A 22,636-nucleotide genomic window follows, 5' to 3' on the forward strand; every position below is an offset into this window, starting at 1 on the left:
TCCTCCTTCAGCCCCAGACTCATCAAAGTTACCCCCCTTCGATAAAAACAACCCTTGGAGGTTTGCCTTACATGCTCCATATATAGATGGTGCAATAACTCTGGAGGGCATAGGCACCCGCCCTCTAGAGGACCTAGAATTTTACCCTCCGGGACTAGAATTCCCATTCAACGGCTTCATCCGATTGAAAGAACATGCCTTGGTTAGGTTAGACAAGGTACCGAAGGAAACGGTAATATTTCCTAAAGAGCAGGCCCAAGCTCTCTGGGCCAGGACGTTGTCGGACTGGGGGTGCACTAATTCCAAGCTCACCCCACACAAAGGAGCCTACACCATATTTACAGCTTCTCCCATTATTACCTTACCTATTACAGATAAAGTGGCAGGTCTTACTTTTCAAGCTATCAAAGAAGGTTCTGCCATGCCGGCTCTTAAAGAGACAGACTCCACCTCCATGCTCATCCCGAGTACTGCTACTATCTGGGACGATGCCCCCTCTACTTTCACAGTAGGGAAGTTAGACCCAGACTGCGCCTCTAATCTGTTTTCCGAGAAGCTTCCCAAATTACTGGAAAATCTTCTCAAGACCGAGTTTGAGGCACGGAATAGGTTAGCTAGGTCTCTCCACTCCATTATCTCCGTGGAGTCTCTAGCCTCGCTTTATCCGACTGAGACCTTGTTCCGGGTATTCACAAAGAACCTGTCTCTGTCCTTCCAAATCGACCTACACGAGTTTTGTTCGGCTCGGGTTACTTGCAGGAAATACGTTCTATCTGAGGCCTCGATCAGACATGAACCGAAGAGGCTGATAGCTTCCCCCTGCTGGGGTAAGAACCTTTTTCCTCAGGAGGAGGTGAACAAGGTTATACAAGACGCTGCGAGAGCAAACCAAAACTTGCAAGCGAGGTGGGGCCTCACTGCCAAAAGGAAGGTTGAAGCCCAAAAGCAAACAGAGATTTGCCCCTTACAAGACGAACCGAGGTCACTACCATCAATCGTCTGTTACCCACTCGTTATCACAGTCTCCCGCTGCTTCGTCGACTCTACAACCGAATCCCCCTCAACAGGTGGTCTACCTCACTGCCCCCCCAGGTACACAACCCAACCCCGTTTGGATGCCCTCACCCGCATACAACCCTAACTACAAACCCTCAGGTCCCTTTCGTGGACACCAGAGAGGTAGCTACAGGGGTAGAGGACAGTTCCGTCAACGAAGCGGACCTAGGACAATGGGTGCTCGAGGAGGGAAAGGACCTAGATTCACTCCCTCGCAATGATATAGTCCCAGTAGGGGGGAGACTTTACCACTTTCGAGACCATTGTACCTTCAGTCCGTGGGCTCACAGCATAGTCTCCAAAGGTTTGGGGTGGAAATGGTCACAAGGTTCTCCTCCTCCACCAGTGGCCTTCTTCCAGAAACCCACTACCATACTGAGAGAGTACACCACAGAGTTACTCAAGAAAAAAGCAATCAAACGGGTTCGATCGCTGAAGTTCCAAGGCCGCCTGTTCACAGTTCCGAAGAAAGGCTCGTCGGCATTGAGAGTGGTTCTGGACTTGTCAAAGCTAAATTCTTACATCCTCTGCGACAAGTTCCGGATGTTGACTATCTCTCGGGTATGGACCTTACTTCCCCGTGGGGCCTTCACCACCTCTATCGATCTTACCGACGCCTATTATCACGTACCAATAGCTCGAAACTTCTCTCCTTACCTAGGTTTCCGTCTAGGCAGGAAAGCCTTTGCGTTCAAAGTCATGCCCTTCGGCCTCAACATTGCACCCAGGATATTCACGAAACTGGGAGAGACAGTGTTAGAACAACTCAGGAACCAAGGGATTCAGATTGTTGCTTATCTGGAGGATTGGCTCATTTGGGCTCGGTCGGCCCTGGAATGCAACAGAGCTATGAAGAAAGTACTTCGTTTTCTCGCCAACCTGGGATTTCGGGTCAATCTCCAAAAATCCCGCCTACTACCATCAGACCACTTCGAATGGTTAGGCATTCAGTGGGACCTTTCAAAGCACAAGCTGTCTCTACCTCCCAAAAAGGTAAGAGAAATAGCTTCCAAGATCAAGAATTTTCTCAAACACAAACGGGTGTCCAGAAGAGCCTTAGAAAGAATCCTCGGCCTTCTTCAATTCGCTTCAGTAACAGATCGACTATTGAAAGCCAAACTCAAAGACATCAATCGAGTTTGGAGAAAGAGAGCCACAGTACCTTTAAGAGACAAGGTCTCGAAGATCCCCTCTGTCTTGAAAATGAGGCTACAGCCATGGTCCGAACCGAAGAACCTCTCCAAATCGGTTCCTCTTCAATTCCCACCTCCACAAGTGACAATTCATACAGACGCGTCTCTGAGTGGATGGGGGGTTTACTACGAACATTAGATGTTTCAGGGCTCTTGGGCCCCCGCCATGAAACACTTCCATATCAATGTTCTCGAAGCCATGGCAGTGTTCTTGACCCTGAAGAGACTCTCTCCTCCGAGGTCGACCCACATCAGAGTAGTGTCAGACAGCACAGCCGTAGTACACTGCATCAACAGAGGAGGATCCAAGTCGCCCAACCTGAATCAGATCCTGGTCACTATCTTCGCCTTGGCAACAGAAAAGAACTGGTTCTTGTCAGCAACTCACCTAGCGGGAGTCCAGAATGTGATAGCGGACTCACTATCCAGGACGAAACCACTGGAATCAGAATGGTCTCTGGACATAATTTCATTCCGGTGGATACTCAGACTGGTTCCGGGCCTCCAGGTAGATCTATTCGCAACTCAGATGAATCACAAACTTCCGTGTTATGTGACACCAAACATGGACCCTCAGGCTTATGCCATAGATGTATTAACCCTGGATTGGAACCATTGGAGGAAGATTTACCTATTTCCACCAGTGACTCTTCTAATTTAAAGGTTTAAAGGTCGCTCATGAATGGCAGAGGCAAGGGACAGTGGCATTGCCCTAGCAAGCAGGACAATGCCCTAGAGACTGACCATATTTTATATGATCAGCGCCCAAGCCCCCTCTCCACCCAAGCTAGGACCAGGGAGGGCCAGGCAAATGGCTGCTGATGACTCAACAGATAGACCTATAGGCTCCCCCAACCCCCCCAACCTTAGCTCACAAGGATGGTAAGGTTGCAAACACTAATGGCACTAACGAGACTGAGCGGGACTCGAACCCCCGACTGGCAAACACCAGGCAGAGACGTTACCAATCAGGGGGCAGTGGCTTTAGTAGCACCTCACTGGCCAAAGAGCAGTTGGTTTCCTCTCCTCCTCGAGTTGAAACTCCGACCCTTGCGGATTCCATTCCCCAAACTGACCCAAGTAATCCAAACACAGACTGTCAGATTCCTCAAGGATAGCCAAAACCCTAACTTTGTGGACTTCATGAAGTTTGCAGCTCGTAAAGACGCAAACATTGACCCGGAAAACGTTCTCTTCATCGAAGCAGACAAAAGGGACTCGACAATTTGTCAATATGATTCGGCTGTTAAGAAATTAGCAGTTTTCAATATTAATCTTACCCGATGATCATGTAGCTGTCAACTCTGTTGCCCGACAGAAATCTACGGTCGGGATACGCCAGCGATCGCTATACAGGTGGGGGTGTACACAACAGCGCCATCTGTGAGCAGGTACTCAAGTACTTCTTGTCAACAAGAACTCAATTTTTCCTCTGTCGTGCCACCGGCTAGACCTACTTGGATACGCTGTTGATTCTGGAGTTATTGTTCACGATTTGGTGATGTATTTGCTCTAGAGTTTAGCCTTCGCTATTCAGGAAGCTTTATCATTAGCTTAGCAAGCTTTTGGAATTAATTTGTTTTAATTATGGTGACGAAGAGAGTATGGACTCTCTTTCACTTTTAAATGGCCGACCCTTCCCTTAGACGGAAGTGTTGGTGTCGAAGAGAGTATAGACTCTCTTTCTCTTTTTATACCCACCCTTCCCTTAGACGGAAGTGTGTTTAGGTTTTTGGTAATTTTGCTTAACAAAGTTATAGATTTATTTTATATCTCTCCGCCTTTTATAGGCCTCTTCGATTAACTTCCATTTATTATAAACTTATAAAAATTAATTTTTATGTTTGTTTATATGCGACCTTTCCTAATAGTAGGCGGTCCTTACTTGGAACCGAAGTTAATTAACATTGAGCCCGTCATATCGTTTTTCCTGTTAAGAATTTATGCTATTTTAATTTTAATGTTTTTGAAAGAATTTCTTTGATAGTCTCGTACTGTTTTCAAAGTTGAACTAACGTTTTGTTTAGTCTCCGCAGTTGTTGACGTTCAGAACGTTCAACTTGCGCTCTATCGTTACGATAGAGAGAGAGAGTATTTCACGGTTTCACGTTGCAGTAAGAGTAAACCGATTCTAGCGTTTTGTTCATTCTTTCTTAGCTTAAATGGTTTTAATTCTAATAAAGGAACTTTTTATTTGGGAAACCTTTCAGTTTTTTTCCTTTAACAAATAATATGTTTTAACGATATATATAATTGGGCTCATCTCTCAGGTTCTAAGTCAAGAGGAGAGAGAGAGAGATAGAGACGGAGGGAGAGAGAGGAGGATAAACGTTTCATTCAAGCGGGTAACGTTGTTCTCGTTTTTTGCTCTTCTCCCTAGTCGCTATAGGGGAAGAAGGTAAAACGTTTCTAGAGTTTTATTCTTGTTCCCAGGCTTTATGCGGTGAGAGATTTTAAACGTAGTTTATTTGATCTAGTGTTTAGTCTCTTTTCCAGCCACTGAATTCTTTATCTTTCATTATGTTTTTCTGTTACATTGTAATACTGTTTTCGCAATTACTACCTTTTAATGAAGGATAGGATTGCGTGTTTCAGGTACAAACCACTTAAAGTTTCGAGTTCAGTGAAATAAGTGCAAACAGAAAATCAAAAGTGATAAAGTGATATGCGCAAAGTGTTACAGTGTTGCGTTCGAGGGTTCGTCTGTTCGTGCCAGTTGTTCACCTAGTCCGATACCTCTTACAAGCTCCCAAGGCCAGGGGAGAAGTAATGTCGAAGGACTTATGGGTTCCACAGGCCTTGATCAACGAACAGACGTTTCCCTCCGTGGTTTCGGGTGTATCTACACACGTTGCCGACGTGATCACCCCACCCACACAAAGACGAGAGAGCCCATTTATTCCTCGTCTGCGGAAGAGGTTTCTCGCAGAAACCATGGACCAAATCTTGCAGCTTTTAAGTGCAAGTCGGTCCCTTCCGCGCAAGTCCAACGGCCTAGGTGTAGCCACTGGGTCAGTTCGGACTTGCTGCAGTACGACAACTGCACACCTCCCAGAGAGGCAAGGTGGTACCGCAACAGGCAGTAACTCCGTCTGTTGCCGCACCAGCGGTTTTAGACCCTCAGTCACAACGGACAGTAGCTCCGTTTGTTGTTGTCTTTCATAGACCCTAGTGGTCCATGCTGCAGACTATACAGTCTCAGCTTGCTCCTTCATGCAGGAGTATCATGCTGGAAGGTTGACAATGCACCTGTTAACCTACAACCCGCCGAGGTTGTGCGCTCAGCAGATACTGCGGCTGCCTGCTCCCACCCTCCACCTGTGAGAGCTCCACCACCAATGCGCAGTCCACCCTGCCAGACGCATGATCTTGCTGCACCATCTGCTAACATGCGTGAGCTACCGCATCAGCAGTGGGAAGGTTCTGTAGAGCTGCCGGGTTCCAGCACTATGCGGCATTCTCCGCAGCCCATGCAGCATGCTCTGCATACCTTACAGCATGCTCCGCATACCATGCAGCATGCTCTGCAGACCTTACAGCATGCTCCGCATACCATGCAGCATGAGCCGCATACCTTACAGCATGCTCCGCATACCATACCGCATGCTCCTCAACCCACCGCAGCCCCTCCCACGCTCCAGCACTCTGCTTTTGTTGTTGCCAGCTCCCACACGCCGACTGCGGAGAAGGTTGACGATGCACCCGTGGGCCTACACCTCCCACGGTTGTGCGCCCGGCATGGCTTCTTGCTCTCACACTCTTGTTGTGAGAGCTCCTCCACCCATGCACTAGTCAACCCTGCCAGATGTATGATGACTCCCACACAAAGAGCACTCCGTTGCCGTGCGTGAGCTACCACAAGCTGCCGTGTTTTGACACGGTGTGTCAGCCTCCGCAACACACTGTGGTTACCGCCACTCGCCAGCAGCAAACTAGTCAGTCAGGAGTTGAGGCTTCCCCACACAACTTTGGTTGTTGCCAACTCACAAACTGTCATACAGTTACATGACGTTGCCTTCTGGTCTGCTACTTATTCACCAGTGCTGTATGTCCTCACGCTCCTGTTGTGGTTGACAGTTCAGTTTTTGACAGTTCACAGACTGTCAAGCAGTTTCATAACGTTGCCTTCTGGTCTGCTGCTTTTGCACCAGTGAAACCCTCACTGAGAGAAGGTTCCTGTAGATGAGAAAGTGCTGTTCTCCCTCCTTCTGATATTCCCTTGAGGACTCTGTCATTTGGAGAGGAGCCTTAAGCTGCTTAGCCTCCTATGGACTTTTAATTAAGCATAACATGCTTCCAGGGAGGGTAAATGGTTCCGCTTCAGTCGCTAACCCCGTCTGTTGCCACACCTGCTCCCATAGACCTTGGGCTTTGTTGCAAGACATGCAGTCCAAGCTTAGTCCTTGATAGAGGATTTTTTACGGAGTCAGTGTGTCACTGGGAAGACGTTCAACAACCAGCAGAGGTGACTTGTTGTGACGCAGTGCGGCAACCTCAGCAACCCGATAAGGAGTTGTCTGTACTACCCAGACAGTCTAGACAGTTTCGGGTTGTCGCTGTACTTCCTCGCTTCCCCATGGTTGTCAGTTCACAGACTGTGCAGCAGTACCATGATCTTGTGTCCGGCTCCGTCACGCATCCACCAGTGCGACCGGATTCAGCGAGTCAGACGTTGCCCACTCCGTTGCCGTTTCCTCATCAGTTTCGGATGAGGAACCCTCTGATGAGGACATGGCTGAACGAGAAGATCAATCCCCAGCCCTGCTATCCATCCAGAAGATGCTGAAGAAGGAATACGGCCCTGTCAGGCTGTGGATGAGTCTGGTTAGGACACTGTCATCCGTGGTGCATTTGGTGTCACTTGGAAGACTACACCTCCGTCCTCTTCGGTTTCATCTAGCTCTTCACTGGAAAAGGACAAGACGCTACAAGCAGTCTCGATCCCGGTTTCCGGAAGATAAGTCTGGTCTAACCTGAGGAAAGGACTTTATCAACCTTTTATAGGGTCTTCCCCTGACTGTTCAGACTCCCAACCACGTTCTCTTCTCAGACGCATCGGGCGTAGGCTGGGGTGCGACCTTAGGCGGTAGGGAATGCTCGGGATTATGGAACTCGCGTCAAAGGACAATGCATTTTAACTGCAAGAAGCTTCTGGCAGTAAGTCTGACCTGGAAAAGCTTCAGGTCTCTCCTTCAAGACAAAGTAATGGAGGTCAACACGGACAACTCCCTGCTTTGATGTTCATCTCCTAGCAAGGAGGGACCTACTCTCTGACATGGTGCGAGTTCGCTAGTGACCTCCTCTCCTGTTCAACAGGTCTTGACTTTTCACTAGTAACAAGTTTCTTCCAAGGCAACTTGAATGTCTTAGCAGTTTGTCTCAGTAGGAAGGGACAATAATTCCAACATATTGGACCCTCCACAGAGATGTATGCAAGAGACTTTGGGTCACTTGGGGCCATCCAACCATGGATCTCTTCGCAACCTCGATGTCCAAGAGGCTCTCAACAGACCCAGCAGTGGTTCTTTGAGATGCCTTTCTACTAGATTACTCTCATCTAGATCTATATGCATTCCCTCCGTTCTAGTTTGTCAACAAGGTACTGCAGAAGTTCGCCTCTCACGTTGGGACAAAGTTGACACTAGTTGCTTCCCTCTGGCCCGCGAGAGAATAACTTACCGAGGTACTTCGATGGCTAGTAGACGTTCCCAGAACTCTTCCCCTAAGGGTGGACCTGCTACGTCTGCCACGCGTAAGAAGGTACTCCAAGGCCTCCACGCTCTTCGTCTCACTGCCTTCAGAGTATCGAAAGACTCTCGAGAACTAGAGGTTTTTCGAAGGAGGCAACCAGAGCGATTGTTAGAGCAAGGAGAACATCCACCCTTAGAGTCTACCAATCGAAGTGGGGAATCTTCCTAAACTGGTGCAAGTCAGTATCCGTATCCTCGACCAGTACCTCTGTAACTCAAATAGCTGACTTCCTCTTATATCTGAGAAAAGAGCGATCTCTTTCAGCTCCCACTTTCAAGGGTTACAGAAGCTTGTTGGCATCAGTCTTCCGTCACAGAGGCTTAGATCTTTTTGACAATAAAGATCTACAGGACCTCCTTAAGTCTTTTGAGACCACGGAGGAGCGTCGTTTGGTTACACCTGGTTGGAATTTAGACGTGGTTCTAAGATTCCTTATGTTAGACAGGTTCGAACCACTTCAATCAGCCTCCCTGAAAGATCTCACCTTTAAGACTCTTTTCCTGATATGCTTTACCAGCTAAAAGAGTCAGTGAGATTCATGCCTTCAGCAAGAACATCGGATTTTCATCCGAAACGGCTACATGTTCTACATCTTGGTTTTCTAGCCAAACACGAGCTGCCTTCTCGGCCTTGACCAATATCGTTCGTTATTCCAAACTTATCGATATGGTTGGAAAGGAACTAGAAAGAGTATTATGTCCTGTAGAGCTCTTAAGTTTTTTTTTTTTAAAAACCTTTATGAGGCCCGTCTGAAGCTTTATGGTGTTCAGTTAAGAATTCATCTTTGCCTATGTCAGAGAATTCTTTATCCTATTATTTTCAGACTGTTAATACGAGAAGCTCATTCCCTTCTGAATGAGGAAGACCAAGCTTGGCTGAAGGTAAGGACACACGAAGTTAGAGCTATCACAACTTCCGTGACCTTTTAATAAAATAGATCTCTGCAAAATATTTTCGACGCAACCTTTTGGAAAAGCTAATCAGTGTTCGCGTCTTTTATCTTAACAATGTCCAGTCTCTTTACGAGAACTGCTACACTCTGGGACCATTCGTAGCAACGAGTGCAGTAGTGGTGGGGGCTCCACCACTACAATTCCCTAATTCCAGAACCTTTTTAATCTTTCTCTTGAAATATTTTTGGGTTGTCCGGAAGGCTAAGAAGCCTTCCGCATCCTGGTTGATTTGGCGGGTGGTCAAATTCTTTCTTGAGAAGCGCCTAGATTAGAGGTTGTGATGAGGTCCTTTAGTATGGGTTGCAGCCCTTAATACTTCAGCACCTAGGATTCGCTCAGCATCCTAAGAGGATCGCTAGGCTCAGTAAGGAAGACGTACTTAAAAAGGCAGAGTAACGGTTCAAGTCGACTTCCTTACCAGGTACTTATTTATTTTATGTTTGTTATTTTGAATAACGGCTAAAATAAGATACGGGATACTTAGCTTCTTTGTTAACATGTATGCTGGTCTCCACCCACCACCCTGGGTGTGAATCAGCTACATGATCATCGGGTAAGATTAATATTGAAAAATGTTATTTTCATTAGTAAAATAAATTTTTGAATATACTTACCCGATGATCATGAATTTAAGGACCCGCCCTTCCTCCCCATAGAGAACCAGTGGACCGAGGAGAAAATTGAGTTCTTGTTGACAAGAAGTACTTGAGTACCTGCTCACAGATGGCGCTGTTGTGTACACCCCCACCTGTATAGCGATCGCTGGCGTATCCCGACCGTAGATTTCTGTCGGGCAACAGAGTTGACAGCTACATGATCATCGGGTAAGTATATTCAAAAATTTATTTTACTAATGAAAATAACATATTTCCTAAAGAATTCAGACCATACTCGTATGACTCCGAATTTAGCCATCTTGTTCTTTAGGTTCCTATTTGACAAGGGCCTGGCAGCTAGCACTAAAACCACCATCAAGTCAGCTTTGAAGAAGATCTTCCTTGTTGGGTTTAACATTAACCTAGCTGATTCCTATTTCTCATCTATTCCAAAAGCGTGTGCTAGGCTTCGACCTTTGGATCGGCCACAAAAAGTCTCTTGGTCTCTGAACGATGTCCTCAAACTTGCGTCAGACACGGACAATGAGTCCTGCTCTTATACCACTCTGCTTAGGAAGACTCTATTTCTAACAGCTATGGCCTCAGGTGCTAGAATCTCAGAACTAGCAGCTCTCTCACGTAACCCGGAAAACATAGATTTCCTCCCTACAGTACTGCTTTCTCCAGACAGAGCTTTCCTTGCTAAAAATGAGGACCCGCAAAATAGGTGGTCCCCTTGGAAGATTATCTCTTCCCCTGGATCCTTCGCTGTGTCCAGTCACTACTCTCAGGGCCTTTTTAGCTAGATCTGCCACCCGCTCGTCTGGCCCCTTATTTATCAGGGAACAAGGGGGTACTATGACCATTCAAGGTATCAGACAACAAATCCTCTACTTCATTAAACATGCTAACCCGGAATCATTTCCCCATGCTCATGATATACGGTCAATAGCTGCCTCCACCAATTATTTCCAGAACAGGGACTTTGATGACCTTAAAAAATATACGGGTTGGAAATCTCCTATGGTTTTCAAACGCCACTATCTAAAGAACTTACAGGCCCTTAAATACCCTACGGTTGCAGCGGGGAGTCTTATCTCTCCCCATTAATCTCTGATTATTCCTTTATTCCATCTCTTCTCTCGTCCCTCCTACCCGCCACTCACACCACGTCGCCACTCTCCTGGGTGGTTCGTTAGCCCTAAGTTATTTACCATGTTTAATTCCTATGATTTAACTGTTATTGTATTTACCATTCCTTTAATGTTTAGATATGCTTAGACATGTAAGATTGTTACCTTTTGCGACTAGACACTCAGATGATTCCTAGTCTTCATAATTATTTTAGCCTTACGTCCCCTATGTCTTTTGGCTAGTTTGTAATTTTATGTTTACTTACAGTATTATATTATTGGCTTACATGGTGTTTGTTTTCTCCTTATTATGTTATTATTGTATTGGGCTTGGAAGGCATTCTCTGGTACATTTTCACCGGCCGTCACAGGTCGCCACAGAAAAGGGATTTTGATGAAGGAAAAATCTATTTCTGGGAAGAGACCTGTGACGCCCGGTGAAACCCTTCCCGGTTGTTTTGTACGGACCCACCCCCTTTTTTCCTTGCCAAGCCATATGTTCTTGCAGAAGGATGACCTGGAGGGCGCGCGTAGTAGGTGTCGGTGGGGTAGTCCAACTGTGTTCTCTAGGGCCTGTCACGGCCCTCCCCTTTGATGAAGGGATTATCTAAATGGAAGACAGCCTGTGAATAGTGGTTTTCACACGCCCCTGTTGTATACACGACACCCACAAGGTGATCGCGCGAGGGTAGTAACCTCTGCATTCCATGCTTTGATCTTTCTCTAGTATATTTGGAAGATTTATATTAGAAAAGTGTAAAGAAGGACTTCTTTCACCGGGGGTCACAGGTCTCTTCCCAGAAATAGATTTTTCCTTCGTCAAAATCCCTTTTATATAGTTTTCCGACCAATTTCGTACACATTTAAATAATTATTGTTGTTTAGGTACACGTTTTATTAATATTTTGGGCATTTTGTAGTGCGTAGAAACGTATAAAAATAAATACCATTATTTCTTATGGGAAAAAAGGTTTCGGTACTCGAACAAATTGGAGGTCGAACACTGATCCCGAACGGATTATGGTCAAGTACCGAGGTATCACTGTACTTGTACTGTAAGTTGAATAGCATAACGTAAACCGAAGTTTTATTCGTTGCCGATGCACGATTTTTATAATTTTTAGCTCTGTGGTGCTGGATTATAAAACCTCAATAAAGATTTAGCAAAGAATCAAAAATTTCATTCTCTCTCTCTCTCTCTCTCTCTCTCTCTCTCTCTCTCTCTCTCTCTCTCTCTCCTCTCTCTCTCTCTCTCTCTCTCTCTCTCTCTCTCTCTTCTCATTATTGCATTCTAGAAAATTACAATTATTCAAATAGTTAATTGAGCTTCAATAAAACATTTATCAATCTGTTTTGGGTGCCGTGATCACCCCCAAAATACTTAGATTGATAAAGCGCCCCCAAAATTCAAAACAAAAGTACACAAATGTTTTATTGAAGCTCAATTAACTATTTGAATAATTGTAATTTTCTAGAATGCAACAATGAAAGAGAGAGAGAGAGAGAGAGAGAGAGAGAGAGAGAGAGAGAGAGAGAGAGAGAGAGAGAGAGAGAGAGAGAGAGAGAAATATCAGCTGTTGAAAAGTAATCGAATGCATAGTTTTTGATTATTTATTGAAATGAAACAATTACTATCGAGATACTGTATTTAAGTTTTTAGTTTATAAAATAAGCTGTATTTTTGTTTACAAAAGTATAGATAACATATTGAGCAAGAGAAAACACAAGAAGTGAGATATCAACTGTTGAAAAGTTATCAAATGCACAGTTTTGTTTATTTATCTAAAAGAAACCATTATTATTGAAATATTCAAGTTTTTAGTTTATAAAATGAGCTGTATTTCTCTTTACCAAAGTATAGACAACATACTACGTAAGAGACAACACATAAGAAGTTGCGTCATGCTTCTAGAGTAGCGGCGTAGGCTACGAGTCTTGATACGAAAACACCGAACACTTAAAATAAGTACAGTTAAGCTGTATTGTAGTAATATTACCGTATATATATTACAGTAATATTCACTACAGTATCAGTGAGTATTAGGTTACAGTACAGTATTATTAAATAGGAACAACTTTTGTTATACAGAACAGTAAGGGAATGATGATGATGACTCTAAACTTAGCACAGTACTGTACTGTAACCTTATTGTGTCCAGTACATGTGTGCAAATGTACTGTACATTGTACATATGATTATAAACTGTTGTAGAAACCAAATTACAACAATTTGTTCCGTAACCGAAATACAAACCACGCTATTTACAAAGGTTTACTTTTAGCGCAGCTGAAATGACGAGCCAATAGTTTTTAACGAGGGTTAATTACCCCCGCGCTAGTTAGCGGGGGGTGGGGAAGGGTAGCTTGCTACCCCTCCCCCCTCCACACACCGGTGACTTGCTTCACTTCACTTTTGGCTCGGCGGTGATCAGACGTGTCTGTTCATCGCCTTCGCTGACAGCCTTTAATTTTCTTCTTTTTCTTTACAGCTTGTGTGATTGGTTGGAAGTTGACCTTCAGTTATTTTCTTTTATTTAATATGCGGACATGCCCTGGAGTTGCCGGTCGTCCTTGTGGGACTTTCATGTCGGACGTGAGTACGGATCCTCACACCCTCTGCCCTCAATGTCGGGGCCGACGGTGCGACCAGGATAACATGTGCCGTGAGTGTAGGGAGTGGTCTGCCTCCCAGTGGGAGAGGTTTGGCCGTCGGCGTAAGAAGAAGTCCAAGAGAGACCGTTCTCCTCCGGGGTTAGCCTTGAAGGAGGAAGGTTCTCGGGACTCTTCTTCCGCCGCCCAAACCTCCTCCGAAGCTCCCCCTCGTCCGCCTCCTAAGGAGAGTCGTCCGAGTGGGAGCGCAGGCCCTTGTTCTGTTTCCCTACCTTCGGTGGGGGGAGAGGGCGTCGCCTCCCATAGCGAGGCGGTTCCCCCTCCTCCTCCGGGGGAGGTTATTGATAATAATTCTTTATCCAGTGATGATCTGTTGCAGATTTGGTCGTCCCTGGGGCTTAAGGGCTTGCCCTCCAGGGTCGCTCTTATTGACCTTGTCTCGTTGGGGGCCGCTGTTAAACAGTCGCCGGTGGTAGCGGAGGTAGACCCTCTGTCTATTGTCGACGTCGTGGTGACAGAGGCCTCCGACGTGGCTGGGCCTTCCGACGCAGGTGCTGTTGCTGGTGATGGTGCTCTAGGCTCTCCTCCTCCTTCCGTGCATCCTTCGAAGGGGGAAGTGAGTCCTTCGGTCTCGACTGCTGCCCAGCTTCCTTCTGAGGGAAGTGTTTTGAAGGAGACTCCCCTTCGGAGGACCGATGGTCCCGACGATCTCCCCCGAGGCCGCCTCCGCCGTAAGGCTCACCGCCCTCTACGCCACAAGGGCCTCCCTTCCCCTTACAGGGGGACTAAGAGGCGCCTTTTTGGGTCTTCGTCCTCCGGGGGGGACTCTCCTCGTCAGCCTCAACCGACTACTCCGCCCTCCTTGAACCTCTCTGCGGACCGCTCTCCATCTCCTGCCGGATCTTCGCCTTCTGGAGAACTCGTCACCCGACGGGCAACGGTCCCTTCGGGGCTAAGGGATTCTTCCCTTACGCGAGCAGGGCCAGCGCACAAGCGCTCTCCTGCTCGCCAGCGATCTCCTGCTCGTCGACGATCTCCTGCTCGCCAGCGATCTCCTGCTCGTCGACGATCTCCTGCTCGCCAAGACTCTCCTGCTCGCCGACGCTCACCTGCTCGTCGGCTCTCTCCTGAGGTTCGCCCCCCTCGCCAGCGCTCTCCTGCTCGTCAGCTCTCTTCCGAGCGTCAGCGCTCATTTGAGGACCATCGCCCTGCGGTCTCTGACCACCCTTTAGTTCCTGCTGAACTCCCTGCTCACCATCGTGTGTCAGAAACACATGTTCGCCAACGCGCCAGCGATCTTCCCGTTCCTGCTCGTGAACCTATCCTCTCACAGGACACGCGTCGACCTTCTGCTCGCCAGCGATCACCAGCTCGCCAGCGATCACCAGCTCGCCAGCGATCACCAGCTCGCCAGCGATCACCAGCTCGCCAGCGATCACCAGTTCGCCAGCGATCACCTTCACATGCTGCCCGCCATCGCACGAACCTGCATGATCGCCCGCTTACGCATGCTGCTCCTCATCGCAATACCCTGAACGATCGCCCTCCTGCGGATGCTGATCACCATCGCACAACCCTGCACGATCGCCCGCTTACGCATGCTGCTCGCCATCGCACAACCCTGCACGATCGCCCGCTTTCGCATGCTGCTCCTCATCGCAATACCCTGAACGATCGCCCTCCTGCGGATGCTGATCACCATCGCACCCTTTCACGCGATCATTCACCTACGCATGCTGCTCGCCATCGCACAACCCTGAACGATCGCCCGCTTACGCATGCTGCTCCTCATCGCTCAACCCTGAACGACCGCCCTCTTGCGCGCAATCATTCACCTTCACATGCTGCTCGCCATCGCTTACCATCACGTGATCATTATCGCCAGCGATCTTCTTCACCTACGCGGCAGCACGATCCCTCGCCGTCGCGCCATCGCTTGCGTTCGTCGCCTCGGACACGTGTTCCTTTACCTGCCCACCCTCACGCCCACTCGCCTGCGCGCCCGCGCGATCGCTCGCCTGCGCACCCGCGCGATCGCTCGCCTGCGCGCCCGCGCGATCGCTCGCCTGCGCGCCCGCGCGATCGCTCGCCTGCGCGCCCGCGCGACCGCTCGCCTGCGCGCCCGCGCGACCGCTCGCCTGCGCGCCCGCGCGACCGCTCGCCTGTACGCCCGCGCAACCATTCGCCTTTGCGCGACCGTTCACCCTCGCGCGACCATAGTTCGCGGCGAATTCCACAGCCGGTGGTAGCAGCAGGGACGCGTGCTCCTAGACGGCACTCGGGATCACCTCCATCCAAGCACAGGTTGGTATTGCAGGACGAGGACAGGTCATTACAACATTCTTCCCCACCTTCTTTTCAGGCAGGTACCGTCGTGTCCACTCCAAAGGATCGCCCGATCCCTTTCACCTTAGCGAGGATTTCGGACTCTGTGTCCTTTGAGCAGCAGACTTGGTTTGGTCCGCTGGCACGGGCGTTAGTGAGGGTTATGAAACCAGCACTCGCCGGCCAGGGTAACAAACCAGCGGCTGTCTCTCCTTCGCTGAAGAGAAAGAGAGGAGTGGACTTCGTGGTGACTTCCCCCAGGGCGAAGTTGGTTCCCAAGAGGTCGGTCTCGAGGGTCCCCTCTCCTGCACGAGTACTCTCTCCTTCTCCCGTGGACGAGGCCTTTCCGTCCTCAGGTGAGTCCAGTGGACCGGTAGTCTTCCCCCCGGCACCAGGGGGGGAGACTTCGCTTCAGGCAGGAGAATTGTCTCGTGAGGAAGGGGCCCCTCGAACCTCGTTGTTGGGATCCTGTATCCCTCCTAGGAGGGAGCCCAAGGATTCCAAGACCATCCCTAAATCCTCTGCAAGGATTCGACAGGAACCCATGACTACCCAGGGGAATGTCCACGTATCACCCCAGGAAGAGATTCCTGGGGCAGGAGACTTAGCTGCCAGCCCACAGGGAGGAGAACAGCAAGAGTCCGAACATGCCTTCTGGCAGGTCCTAAGCCTGATAAGGCAACTTAACAGTCTTACGGATCCAGTCATCCCCCCCCGTGAAGGCAAAGACACAATTCTGGATGAAGTGTTCGACGTTCGGAAGGCCCCTAAGACCAGTGCAGCTCTGCCCTGGTCTCGGGGGCTGAAGAGTGCCAGAGCTAGGGCCAATGCTCAGCTCGCACTTCTTGCCTCCTCCAGTCGTTCCACTGCCGGGAACAAACTCATCCCTCCTCCTCGCCTTCAGCAGAGGAGGTATTTCGAGATCCTGGGTGAGCACAACCTCGCTCTTCCGCTCCATCACTCTGTGGAGGAGCTGGCGAAGGGAGTTCCCTTGGAGAAACTCTCTGCCCGGCAGGTGTCGTTCTCGGCGGCAGAGATCCTTAACCACGAGAAGGTCGCTAAGTGTGCCATGCAGGCCACTTCGTGGCTGGACTTCTGGTTAGGATCTCTGGGCATCCTATTGCGATCTGAGGACTTGTCCAAGGAGACCAATAGGAAGGCCCTAGAGACCTTCTTGCTCTCGGGCACCCGCTCCATCGAGTTCTTGGCGCACCAGGTTACCACCCTGTGGGCCAACTCGGTGTTGAAGCGTCGCGATGCTGTGTCCGAGAGATTCCATCCGAAGGTCCCCGCCGTAGATGTGTGTAGGCTCCGACATGCCTCCCTCCTGGGGGAGAGCCTGTTTGAGCCTCAAGACTTGGAGCGAACGGCTGAGAGGTGGAGGAAATCCAGCACGGACTCCCTCCTCCACAGGGCCCTTACAACTCGGCCCTATAAGCCTCCAGCCCCGCCACAACAGCAGCAACAGCCTCGTAAGGCTCCAAAACAGGCACCGGCAGCTAAGAAAGTGGTGTCTAAGCCCCAGCCCTTTCCAGCCAAGGTCAAGAGGGGTGGTAAGTCCTCCAGGGGAGGCAAGACTTCTAGGGGTGGCGGCCGCGGCCGCAAGCCCTAGGGGTGGCAGTCCCCCTGCGTGTCCACCTGTGGGGGGATGCCTTCAGCGTTGCGTCCGCAGGTGGCAACATCTCGGGGCCGATGCTTGGACGATCTCGGTGATCGGCCAAGGTTATCGCGTCCCGTTCACGTCATCTCAACCTCCCCTGACAGCGAATCCAGTGTCGTTGAGCTCCTATGCCATGGGATCGGCAAAGGGGCTGGCCCTTCAGGCCGAAGTCAAGACCATGTTCGAGAAGGGTGCTCTCCAGGAGGTCGTGGACGGCTCTCCAGGCTTCTTCAGTCGACTCTTTCTTGTAAAGAAGGCTACTGGAGACTGGAGACCCGTCGTCGATCTCTCGGCTCTGAACAGGTTTGTCAAACAAACCCGGTTCAGCATGGAGACAGCAGACACAGTCAGACTTGCGGTGAGACCACAAGACTTCATGTGTACACTGGATCTAAAGGACGCGTACTTCCAGATCCCAATCCATCCGTCTTCCAGGAAGTACCTGAGATTCTGCCTAGACAACAAGATCTACCAGTTCAAGGTGCTGTGTTTCGGTCTCTCCACAGCTCCTCAGGTGTTCACCAGAGTGTTCACCCTGATTTCGACTTGGGCGCACAGGAACGGCATTCGTCTCCTTCGTTACCTAGACGATTGGCTGATCCTAGCAGACTCGGAGTCGACCCTTCTTCGACACCGAGACAGGCTTCTAGATCTTTGCCAGGATCTGGGGATCGTGGTAAACCTCGAGAAGTCCTCTCTGCAGCCGTCCCAGCGACTGGTTTATCTAGGCATGCTAATAGACACCAATCTCCACAAAGCCTTTCCATCAGACGACCGGATAGCAAGGCTGAGGAGGGTGGCGGAACCTTTCCTCAGGCGAAAAGAACTCCCCGCCCAATCGTGGTTGCGTCTCTTGGGCCACCTATCCTCCCTGGCCCGTCTGGTTCCAAACAGCCGCCTCAGGATGAGATCCCTTCAATGGCGGCTCAAGTCCCGGTGGAATCAAGGATCCGATTCCCCGGACACTCTGATCCCAATGGGGTCTCTGGAACAGACGGACTTGCGGTGGTGGCTGGCCGACGAGAACTTGCGAAAGGGAGTGAGTCTTCTCGTCCTCCCCCCGGAATTGACTCTGTTTTCGGACGCGTCAAAAGAAGGGTGGGGGGCGCACGTTCTGAACCAGAGGGCCTCAGGCCTTTGGTCAGAATCAGAAAAGTGCCTACACATCAACCTGCTAGAATTGAAGGCCGTCTTTCTGGCCCTTCAACAGTTCCAACGGTTCCTGGCGGGTCACTCCGTGGTGGTGATGAGCGACAACACCACGGTAGTGGCTTATATCAACAAGCAGGGAGGTACTTTTTCGCAACAGCTATCCCATCTTGCAGTAGAGACTCTGAGGTGGACCGAAACCCACTCGATAACACTATCAGCTCGCTTCATTCCTGGCAAGAGGAATGTGCTCGCCGACAGTCTGAGCAGGGCTTCGCAGATAGTGAGTACCGAGTGGTCTTTGGATCCTCAGATAGCCAACAAAGTCCTGACTTTGTGGGGTTCCCCGACGGTGGACTTGTTCGCGACAGCCTTGAACTTCAAGCTGCCCCTGTACTGCTCACCAGTCCCGGACCCCAAGGCACTCTGGCAAGATGCTTTCCAGCAACGGTGGGACAACATCGACGTGTACGCCTTCCCACCATTCTGTCTGATGAGAAGGGTGCTCAACAGGACCAGACTATCGGTCAACTGTTCCATGACTCTAGTAGCTCCGCTATGGCATCACGCGGAATGGTTTCCGGACCTTCTGCAACTCCTGACGGAACTCCCAAGGGAGCTTCCTCCACGACACGAGCTTCTCAGACAACCCCACTCCGGTGTCCCTCACAGGGCCGTAGCCTCGCTTCGGCTTCACGCCTGGAGACTATCCAGCGTCTCCTCGCGGAGAGAGGCTTTTCGCAACAGGTTGCGGAGAGAATGTCTCGGCACCTGCGAAGGTCCTCTGAGGGAGTCTACCAAGCGAAGTGGAGAGTCTTTTGTGGTTGGTGTCGTGGAAGGGGTATCTCTCCACTCGATGCCACTATTCCAGCAATAGCGGACTTCCTTGTGTATCTGCGAGAAGAAATGCGCCTTTCTGTCTCGGCAGTGAAAGGCTATCGCTCAGCCTTAAGCTTGGCCTTCAGATTGAAGGGCGTGGATATTTCTTCATCGCTAGAACTCTCTTTACTCATACGTAGCTATGAGCTTACCTGCCCCCAGTCGGAAGTGAGACCCCCTCCTTGGAACGTGGTTCGAGTTCTCAGGTCTCTCAAGAGACCTCCCTTCGAGCCATTACGCCAGGCCTCCGATCGCCACCTGTCTTGGAAGACGGCTTTCCTACTCGCCTTGGCCTCGGCCAAGCGAGTTAGTGAACTTCATGGTCTCTCGTACGACATCGCCCATTCAAGGGGATGGGGGGAGGTAACGTTCAGGTTCGTCCCTGAGTTTGTGGCCAAGACTCAGAATCCTGGAGTGCCGGATCCTCGGTTCGACTCTTTCAGGATCGCGAGTCTCCGTTCTGTAACAAACGACCCAGACCAGCTGCTACTATGCCCAGTGAGGTGTCTGAGGTACTACTTGAAGAGAACGGCTGCAGTCCGTCCTCATGTGCGAGCTTTGTTTGTGAGCACAGGCAGGACAAAGAGGAGGGTCACAAGGAACACCATCTCTGCTTGGATTCGTAGGGTTATCCACCATGCCCTGAATCCTGACCCTCCTCCGTCACGTCGCCCTCGGGCCCACGATGTCAGGGGTATTGCTACATCCCTGGCCTTCAAGAGAAACTTCTCTGTGACGCAGGTACTTCAAGCGGGGGTCTGGAAGCGTCAAACGACCTTCACAGCCCACTACCTGCAAGACGTGACCCACAGGAGCCTCGATACGTTCTCTATCGGCCCTGTGGTGGCTGCACAACAGCTGGTCTAACCTCAGGCTCCTTTTTGGACAAGTAGCAGTAGGTTGAGGGCGTTGTTACCCGGTCTTAGTCTGTGTGAATGAAAGAGTATGTCTGACCCTTACTTCTTTCTTCATTCTCCCCTCTCTTGGGGAAGCAGCATCCTGGTCCTCGCATAGCTGACCTCGACCTCTGCAGGTAACCCATGCTTCTTTGTGCTCCTAGTATTAAGCTTAATACTGTTGCGTCTCCCATACCCTGACGAGGTGGTATGGGGAACGTCCTATCCTAGAATTCCTATCTGAAGGTCTCAAGGTCAACTTCATAGGACGAGTCACACTCTCCTCCTCACACTACTTATGTAGGCCACTCGTTCCTAGCGATGCTAGGAACCTGTGAGGTACAGGGGCTCCCTCTCTCTAGTGCTGCTCACTAAGGGATCGAGCCCCCGGGCAAGCCGAAGTCAGTAAGGCTGGGGACTTTCCACCCTTCCTAAGGGGTAAGTCACCCTTTGTAAATAGCGTGGTTTGTATTTCGGTTACGGAACAAATGACAAATTCGAAGATAATTTGTATTTTTCCTAACCATACAAACCTTAGCTATTTACACATATGTGCCCGCCATCCCTGACCCCCAAGTCAAGTCCTACCTCTAAGTGAAGTGAAGCAAGTCACCGGTGTGTGGAGGGGGGAGGGGTAGCAAGCTACCCTTCCCCACCCCCCGCTAACTAGCGCGGGGGTAATTAACCCTCGTTAAAAACTATTGGCTCGTCATTTCAGCTGCGCTAAAAGTAAACCTTTGTAAATAGCTAAGGTTTGTATGGTTAGGAAAAATACAAATTATCTTCGAATTTGTCATATTAGGCAGTATTTACTGTGTTAATCATCATCTTGGGCACCCGTTCATGGCAAGGGGCAGTAACTTTTTAGGTCGGGAGTAGGCCCACCCTAGTGTAGTATTTATTTGCAAATATTCGCTTATCGCGCCTGTGTCTGTAACCTAACTATCGTGAATAACGAGGCTTGACTGTATTAAGTGACTTGTTGGTCTATACATTCCTTAATTATTTACTTACCAGTATTACTGTATAGCCTATTAATTTTCAGGCCTTGCATATATATAAGAGATGAAGAAGTTTGTTACTGCGGAAAGTACAAGATAAAAGCCAAGGAAGGCCCAATTGTACTTGGCATTTGTTTAGGAATTGCAATATTGACATTTTGGGCTCTTCGGATAAGGAGGACATTTGAGAAGTAAGTACTAATTATGATGTGAATTTTAATATCTATCTTATTTTTTTTTTTTTTTTTTTTTTTTTAATTACTGTAATTGCTTATGACTCATTAACAAAGTCTTTTCGAGGATTCATTAGCCATGTCTTTTTGGCAAAAATTGAGATTCGATTTGTGTAACTATATTTGCTTAAAAAATAAACGTTGACTGCCATTTGTTGACGGTGATAACTATGAAATACCATTTACAGTACTATGTTTTCCAAATTCCTTTCGAGACAAATATGTCATTTTTTTTAATTGTATTGATACCTTTATGTAATTTTGTAATGTCAAAAACTTTCTCAGGGTTCTTAGAAAGAAAAGAGGTCCATTGAGTTGCGAACCATCAGCAGAGAGTTCTGAACATTATGGAGATGTCATTCATAACCATGAAACTACAAGTGAAATAACTAGCAATGATCATCCAATAGAATTCATAGTTCATTCAAACAGAACTGACCAACGTATCAAAACATCCTGTGGCTTACCTCCACGCCAGCCAGAAAACGATACACTCGATGATCATCGTCTGCCACAGACGTCCATTAATGTGCTCCCTGATCATCATGGAGTAGCCTTCAATCCTCTCTTTGCCCCTCAAGATTCATCTCTAAGTTTTAATTCTTCTCGTCCTCCTACACCTTCCGCTCCTTTCTTACCCGCTGAGAATTCCAGTTCCTTAGATCTTCCTCCAGCTTACCATTCTCTGTTTCCTGAACCAACAGATGTTAGTGCACCATCTTCACCATACCCATTGAAATAAAATAATTGGTGGCATTCTAAGAAACAAAGAAATTAAGTATACCGGTGCTGTAGAATATAAGAACAGGATAGAACTAGTAAGCAAGAGATGAATAAGGTTATGATTTTTTATTTATTCTTAAAAGTAGCAAATAATATATTAGAGATATAAAGATAGGAGAGTCACAGGAAAGGGATTTTGATGAAGGAAAAATCTATTTCTGAGCTCAACCTGTGTCGCTCCGTGAAATGCTCCTTAAAGCACCATTTCAAAGGTATAAATACTGCTAAATATACCAGAGAAAAAAGTTGCATGGAATGCTAAGAATATATCCAGCTCGCTCACTCCTAAAGTGTCGGTATTAAAACTGGGGCGAGTGATACCACTACCAGAGATCCCTTTCCAATTAAGCTTCTCCCTTTTCAAAATCCCCTGTTACTACAAGGTGTCGTTCACGACAGCTACTCCCCCTCCCCCCCC

At 48.8% G+C, this 22,636-nt stretch overlaps 1 protein-coding gene across 2 annotated transcripts in view; it reads left to right on the top strand.

Moving 5' to 3' along the window:
* Positions 1-22,636, top strand: part of LOC137658779 (uncharacterized) — a 60,682-nt gene extending 38,046 nt beyond the window's left edge. For both annotated transcript variants that reach the window (XM_068393805.1, XM_068393804.1), the window contains exons 7-8: positions 21,247-21,393; positions 21,721-22,636. In XM_068393805.1, coding sequence (XP_068249906.1) covers positions 21,247-21,393; positions 21,721-22,177 — 604 coding nt within the window. In that variant the 3' untranslated portion in view covers positions 22,178-22,636. The remainder of the gene's footprint in view (positions 1-21,246; positions 21,394-21,720) is intronic.

The sequence above is a fragment of the Palaemon carinicauda genome, chromosome 19, assembly GCF_036898095.1.
Source record: "Palaemon carinicauda isolate YSFRI2023 chromosome 19, ASM3689809v2, whole genome shotgun sequence".
NCBI lineage: Eukaryota > Metazoa > Arthropoda > Malacostraca > Decapoda > Palaemonidae > Palaemon > Palaemon carinicauda.